Below are 7,813 nucleotides of genomic sequence, written 5' to 3'. Positions count from 1 at the left end.
ACACGTGTCACACGCCTGGTGTGCCCGTAGCGCAGGCGCTGTGCAAAGTAATCTAAATATGAGTTACAGTGTTCAACTGTCATATTTTTTAACAATCAGCTCTGATTTCATACCAGCAAACAAATTTGAATTTTTGGGACGAAACAAACCCCCCCCCAAAAAAACAACTTTATTCTGGACAGAATTTCAGGGTTTGGTCAAGAGACGATGGGGGGAGTGAACTCAAAAAAAAAAAAAAAAAAAATGAACACAGATTATGAAAAACTGGATGATGAAATCCTGTCATAAGAACAGACTCGATCTAACCACTGAAGCATCATGGGTACAAACCTTCAGGACTCACCTCCGCGTATGTCAGGACAAACCAGCATTGGGTTTCAAAGATGGATTTTATTACAACAAATCAATAAAACATTACAAAGGATGCATACAAGTTGAATTGAACCAGGAAACAACAACAAAAACAAACCTGAAAGAAGAATAAAGCTAGAGACTGATGAGTCACAAACTCGAACACTACTTTGTTGGAATCATCTTAAATCACTGAGACCCTCACCAACCATGGTTGGGGACAAAATGTCCAACAGCATCTATGCATGCTGTGAAGGCCTCAATAACTCCACTAAAGTAAACAAATGGTTTACAAGAGAAACTTGCCTTTGTAAGAAGTTGGTATGTTCATGTTACTCCAGCAGCTTCAAAAGAAAATATGAATCATTTTTACAAACTTCACCACAATGAACCTGAGTGAAATCTATGGGAAAGAATATATCCTCACGTCATCATCAATTAGATCCCAAACAACCTTTAGGTATTTGCATGCTGTTTGGCTGCATTTCACTTAACATTTTACAATTAATGTCCATGAGTTTAAACAAAACACGTCTTCATCACCACTGATCTTAACTCCTCTTTGCTTGCAGCTAGGTTTGAAAAAGGTGAGAGAAAGGTGTTAGCCTCAAACCTAATGTGGTGGAAGAATTCTTTGCTTCCTCAGTAGCGTCCGGCTGGAGACATGACGGGCGGCCTCATACCCATGGGAGGGCCTCCCTGGTAAGGGGGAACCATGGGGGGACCCTGCCCATATGGAGGAATCCCTCCAGGTATGTAACCTGGCATGCCCTGGGGAGGGGCACCGTACTGACCTGGACAGAACACAGACATGGGGGGGGGGGGGGGGGGGGGGGGTTATTTCAATGCAGACAGTCACTCCTGGACTTCAGCTTAGGCAATCAGGACTTTAGCACGTGGCTTATTCAAAAAAGCACCTTTTCCCCAGTATTAAAAATCTAATATGAAAGAAATGTTTAAAAAAAAGTCCCCACTACTAGCTACTAAAAGCTAAATAAAATAAAGGGTCTAAGAAATGACTTAAAAAGGGGTAGGAAAAGTCTAACATGAAGCCGCAGGTTGTTCCAGCGAGTCCCCTTTGAGTTTCATTTTGGGGTTTTTAGAGGCAACTAATCAAGACAATGCGAGGGGACAGGAGGCTGCAGCTGCTCAGACCAGCTGTGTACGGTAAACATTTAAAGACCCACTCTGAAGAAAAGAGTGTTTTTATCTGACTATTGAGGCATTTTTCTGATAATGGAGGACATGTATGAAGAAAATTAAGATTAAAATAGCATTTCTGGATATTTCTTTGTTGAGACTGGCGTGAATCAGACGCAGACAAAAAAAAAAACGTAATTTAAAAAAGGTTGTATTTGTTACAAACTGGGCGGCCCACAAGCTCTCTGCTCTGCTTCATTCTGATGCATGTACTTATAAACGACTAGGTCCATGTATTTGTTTTCCTCGTCTGAGCTGGAATCCGACTAAACAGCCCCAATACTGCTCGCCATTTTAGTTGCACCAGTAATGATAGAGAGATGCTACACTCTTGGATATGGGGGACAGGAAAGAGGGCGGGGTTGCTCCGCGCCAACAGTCCCGTCCACAAATCAGAGACCAATTTTTTTTTTCTTCAGAGGCAGAAACTTGGTCCTAGAAAACGACAATTACTTTTATTTTTATCATTTCAACTAAAAATGGCATAATCCTAATTAAAAGACCACTGGGAATGCTTTTACAATCGATCAGAATATGATCAAAGTAGGACTTGTTTGCAGCGATCTTACAACTTCTTACCATGCAAGGGATGCCTCATGCCGGGCTGCTGCGGGGGCATGCCTTGCTGCGGGGGCATTATGCCGCCCACGGCTGCCACAGAGGGAGCAGCAGCAGTCAGGGCCTGACCAGGCCTGGGTATGAGGCGCTGGTATCTGGGTAACGTAGCCTTCATTTCCTCCTGGTCGAACAACACAGAAAGCAAACATTCAGACGGCAGAACGTTTCCCCGGACCCTCTCAGTACATCGAAACACTCACAAAAAGGTTGAGGTATTGGGTACCAAAGTTGGCGTGCCCTGATTTCAGACTGAGGATATTCAAGTTCAGAATCATCCTTTGACATAACCACAGAAGGAAAAACGACTACGTTGTATTTAGAAAATACAGACTAAATGCGGAACTTCCCATTTACAGGAACATCGAACCCGCATCTTCATCCTGATCGTGTCGGTTTTACGTAGGTAAACGTCGCCCCCGCCCCTCTCCATATAAACTATTAATCTGATCATTACTTACTGTGAAAAGGTCAAAGTAGAAAGCTCAAGCAACTTACCAGTGAGATATCCTCATCAGGGTGGATCAACTTACTGGTTGCACTCGTAGTGGTGAGGGTAGCGGGCTTACTGGTCACTGTGGCCGGGGGTTTGACCACAGTGCTGCTAGAGGGGTTAGAAGAGGCAGAGGAAGAAGAGACAGAGGGTTGGGTGTAGGCGGGGAATGTTGCTTTGGGGGGGTCAGCGGTGACCGCAGCGGTGAGCGGGTTTGAAGCTGCAGCCCCTGGAGCGTTCTGCTGGGCCTGTGCAAACAACACAAAGCAGCCCTCTGGTTAGAACGGGTCAAGAGTCACAGACACGTGCAAATAAAAAATAAAAAACAGCCAACGATGGATAAGTTCAGACCAGACGTGAAGCAAAGCTTCCCATCGAATCGTTTCAGGTGTTCCTGGAACTACTGAAAAGGAGGAGCATTCATTCCATTCAAATGAACAAACCTTCATGAGGTTCGCCTTTAAAAATGTTTAAACCAATAGTTTTTAGTGTGAAACGATAGAATACTGTTAATAGTTGGGCAGATAATAAACACTTATACATTCAGTATTTACTTGCTTATCCAAACTAAAAAAAGTGATACTCTTCCAGCGGTAAACAGGTTTGTATCGACTGGCAGTAAGAACCGGTTTGGGATTTCAGCAGATGCTGCTTCTGAAAACAAAAACTGGACTTTTTTCCCCCGAAAACCGATTTTTCTTAAATGTTGACGTTTCATGAAATTTGTGCTAAAATCATTTCTCTTCAGTCACAAAAACACACACCAGTACAGGCTGGTTATTGGTACAGTTGCCCCCTGCTGAATCCCATTTAAACTTTCACAGTCTTCCAGATTTTTTTGTTTGTTTGTTTACCAGCACATTGCATTCTCCATCCTTGTCAATCATTGTCCTCTGTGCCTCGTCTCCTGTACAGAACGGGTTCAGTTTGTTCTATAATACTGGCCTTTTTTTTCTATGGAGGTTTGAACTTTCAACAAAGTTGAAGAAAATTGCATAAAGTGAGGAGTTCTACAGTCTTAAAACATTTAATCTTACATTGTAGATTTCCCCTATCACTAGTTATATTTAGAGCCTATTCCTCGTCAGAATCGAGGGACAGCTTTACTGCAACGTGAAGGTTAGTCACTACCATGACCACACTGGTTTGGGTCATCAGCAGAGCTTTAATAATACCCACTTTGCTCCATGTTTGGCCTGAAAAACATCAAAGGTGATCCAGTATTATAGTTTAGGCTCCATGTAAATTAAAACTTTTGTTTTTAATAACAGACACTACATTTCGGTGGCTACATGAATGAAGCCTTATTCCAACAGAAACGGAAGCATTTTGACTTTCAAATGACTTCTGTTTTGAACCGCTTCAATTGTTCCCTTTAGATTTTCCAAAATGGAATTTGTGACACTATAAAGTTTATCACCACTGCAGCATTCAAGCTCATTCAAAGCACAAAACCTTCCTACACATTCCATGCTTAGGAGCTTATTTATGTGCCAAAGAACCCCCATACTAAAGCTTTTTAATGCCTCACTTTGCATTAAAGCACATGCAGAAATAAAGCTCACAGGTTTTCGCTCAAAGTTGCCAGGCCAATTACAGCAAAGCAAACAATCTAGATCGATTTCAGAGCTTCCAGGCAAACGTATTATGCAACATGCAGCTGCCACAGTCATCGTCCTGCCTGTGAGCGTACTTGTGGCATGTTACGAAAGGGATGCTGGGAAGAGGCAGACTGAGGGTCTGCAGGTGGAGAGGACACAGCTGCTGTGCTGCTGTGAACACCAGAGCCCATCTGCAGCATGGTGGAAATGAGATTATAGGATTGTAAAAACGTGAACATCGTCTTGAATAAATCCAGCTAAAATGTGGCTCTGATTGACATGATTGGGACAACAAACAGGAGAACGCAGTTCAGAAACGAGGTCAAAGGTTGGTGAGAAAGCAAAAAGTTAGCTTAAGCCAAGAAACTTTATTTTTCAACATTTTGTGAGTAAACATGGCTGCACGACACCAACCTGTGCTGCGCTGGGGAAAAGTGGTTTGGCGACAGCCGGCTGAGTCACTGGCACCGCTGGTCGACTGGGTATTGGTCCTGCAGCGGGGCTTGGAGCCACATGCGGCATCCCTGGTCTTGGAGCCATGTGAGGCGGCATTGCTGAGCAATCAAACAAACACAATCAACATCTGTATCTGCATCTGTCTGTGGACAACTCAAAAATATATTCAGAGTTTTCCTGATCTTTGTCCAATTTTAGAGGATGCCTCCTACAATCAGCTGAACTAAAAAATAGCAAAAATGTACAACTTCGACTGAAATTTACCATTCAAAATAAAATAAGAGTAAAATTGTGAGTTTCAGCAAGGTATAGCAAAACATTATTGCACTTATTCAAAGCAAGTATCCTTACCTGGAGGAATGCCTGGCATTCCTGGCATCATGGGAGGCATCATCCCTCCCATTGGCATCATCCTATTAATAACGACAACACATGTTAAACAAAATCTCATGAACCAATCCTATTATTGATGTATCAAACAAAATATCACAAAAATGTCAATAATTGTACAATAAATTCAGTCTTACGCGGGAGGCATTCCATGCATAGCAGGAGGCATGCCGTGCATCATGGGAGGAACCCCGGGCATCATGGGAGGCATGCCTGTAAAATCGTAATAAGATGCCCTTAGTTAAATCTACCACTACATAAATAATCCATAAAAAAACTTGCCTACTTTTATAAAGCAGATAACTTCCTGAAGGTACAAAGTTAAACAAAAAAGTTAGTAAAATACATTGAATTACATCAAAAAAACATTAAATGAATACGTATTATTGTTTCTAAACGAAAATCATTGGTTAATCTTAATTAAATATTACTTCTAGCTTTATTTGAGAATATTTTCAGTTTCTGATTTTACACAAGAGGACTAATTGTAACAGATGTAAGCTGCAAACACACCTCTCTAGTCTAAACTCCAGATGAGCCCTTTTTATTTATTAAAAACCAAATGAATACATGTTTTCTTTGAATCGTTACCTTGGTATCCTGCATGAGGAACACCGGCCACAGGTGGCATCCCCGGTTGTGTCATTGGTACAGCATAAGACGCCTGGGGCGCGACAGCAGGAACCTGTGAAACTGACGGTCCTGCGTCATCATCGTCGTCATCTTCATCAGAATCATCTTGATTGTTCTTCTTCTTCTGACTCTCTGTAAAAGTTAAAGAAAATGTTTACGCGCTGCATTAGAAATGATGGTAAAACTTAAATACCCGCACAGATAATTCCACATTTGTAAGTAGAAATGATAAACAAACCTTGAGATTTTTGTTCTAAAGTTCTCCGTCTTTCTTGCATGTCTTTCTCTGGAATTCCTTCCATGCCGTAGATCTCCAGTTCAATATCTGTTCTTCCAGGGATTGCATTTGGAACACTATCAATTGTCTCTTTGTGCACCTGAAACACAAAAGTAGGGGTCATGATCACCACGACAGTAATAACTCTTTGACAGAAAAAGTAATCAGCTCTGAGTTTCATACCTGCATGCAGTGAATAGCCAAGCCGGGGCCGGTGTACAACTTTTTGTGGCAAATATGGCATTTAAAATGCTTTGCCTTTTGATGCTGAATGAGAATCTTTTCATCGTCAAAATCTCGATTACAATACCTTTAAAATTACAGTTAAGGATGATTTCTTTTATGTTAAATACACAGCATGAAGAGCCCGAGATTAACCAGAACTAAATTAAACACGAACTCTTAATAAAGCAGGCGTTCTCTCAACTGTAATTTAATCCGAAAATGATGAAGTGAAGTTTAAAGGTAGCATGTTAGCTTCTAGCCGGGGGCTAAAGCTTAGCTACATTCAGATGTAACACTTGATTTCTTAGGTACAGTCACTGATTAAACTAGCGAAAATACACGAGCAAAAATCCCCCAACTCTTACAGATAAAGTCAAACAATTATACTGGACTTAATAAATGAAGAACTAATCGAGGTTTTATTCACATTAGCTTAAAAAGACGAAACCGTCAAGCTAGCCGAGGCCTGTATTTGTCGAGCTAACAGTGACACGGAAACACTCTGGGACCGAATAACCATCCAGTCCAAAGGATACCAGCACCATGGTTTCATCTGCTTCTTCTTTTTTCTTCCCATTTTATAAAAGTAATGAAGGAATAGGTCAACCAACGATCGATGTTAATCCTATTATCTGTTTGATAGAAGCATGATGTAGTCTCGTGACAAGGACGAAAATGGCGCTATGCTAAAGGAAGTCAGACGACGCAGCTCCACAAAACGGTAGACGTCAGAGACGCGCCCCTCCTTTGACAACCAGGAAGCACGGTCTTCTTTTATTTAATTTTTTTTTATTAGTAGTTTAATTTTTTTTTAAATAAATGTAAAATTTGAGTAAACGTTTAGATGAATTTACAAGTATGACAGTAAATAAACCAGTGAACACACGATCAATAATAAGTAACAATAACAGTAACATTATTATATTTTAATATTGTTGTTGTTGTAATACACCTATAGATGTTTTCTCAAAGCTGTTGTCAAACAGAAGGTTATGATTTCTTATCAACATTTTCACACACGTGTGGAGTGGTTTTTCAATTTAGATGTGACGTCCCTTCAATGAATGAAATTAAATTGTCACCTTGAGACAATTGTAACATCTGTCAGTAGGGGGCGCCATTTCCTGCTAGATCAAACTATGGAACACGTGAACAAGTGTTAGCTTTCCTCGAATTGAGGAGTTTAAGATGACAAATGCATTGAGAAAAGGAATTAGAGGAGTTGAGAGGTATCAAAAGAAGAAAAAAACTGGTCTTTCTTTATTCTCAACTCATAGCTGTAATTTTTTCTTGAGCTCCAATTCCATTCTCACTCTGTTCAGCTAGTAGAATTTCAATAATTGCAAAGTATTCTAAATATTTCTTTGGTTCTTTAACAGGTTAGCATAGAAATTATTAAACACTGTCTTCCAACCAAATTTCAATGAAACTTTTAAAAGGCTGGAAATCTGTGTGACATCTTTAATTCTTGCCAGCAAAATCTTTATTGCATTCCTTTTACTAAAAAGAAAAAAAAAAAGTTTGTTGCCAGTTGATTACAACAACGATCCAGGAAAGCAAGATAATGTGATA

General features: G+C 40.5%; 1 protein-coding gene across 2 annotated transcripts; it reads right to left on the bottom strand.

Annotated features, from left to right (window-relative positions):
• Positions 1–370: 370 nt before the first annotated feature.
• znf207b (zinc finger protein 207, b) lies at positions 371–6,994 on the bottom strand. 2 transcript variants are annotated; one of them, XM_023955456.2, is made up of 11 exons: positions 6,778–6,990; positions 6,200–6,326; positions 5,978–6,116; positions 5,698–5,871; positions 5,244–5,319; positions 5,068–5,129; positions 4,675–4,814; positions 4,353–4,451; positions 2,665–2,907; positions 2,131–2,290; positions 371–1,145 (listed from the first exon to the last, which is right to left on the bottom strand). In XM_023955456.2, the coding sequence occupies exons 1-11, from the start codon at positions 6,816–6,818 to the stop codon at positions 994–996; spliced, it is 1,413 nt and encodes a 470-aa protein (XP_023811224.1). In that variant the 5' UTR covers positions 6,819–6,990; the 3' UTR covers positions 371–993. The 2 variants fall into 2 exon arrangements, with proteins under 2 accessions (XP_023811224.1, XP_023811229.1); XM_023955461.2 differs by lacking the exon at positions 4,353–4,451 and having other exon boundaries at positions 6,778–6,994.
• Positions 6,995–7,813: the final 819 nt, after the last annotated feature.

This window comes from Oryzias latipes, chromosome 1 (genome assembly GCF_053564925.1).
Source record: "Oryzias latipes strain Hd-rR chromosome 1, Olatipes_Hd-rR_3.1".
In the NCBI taxonomy this organism is placed as follows: Eukaryota; Metazoa; Chordata; class Actinopteri; order Beloniformes; family Adrianichthyidae; genus Oryzias; species Oryzias latipes.
This window is presented reverse-complemented; position numbering and strand designations above follow the sequence as displayed.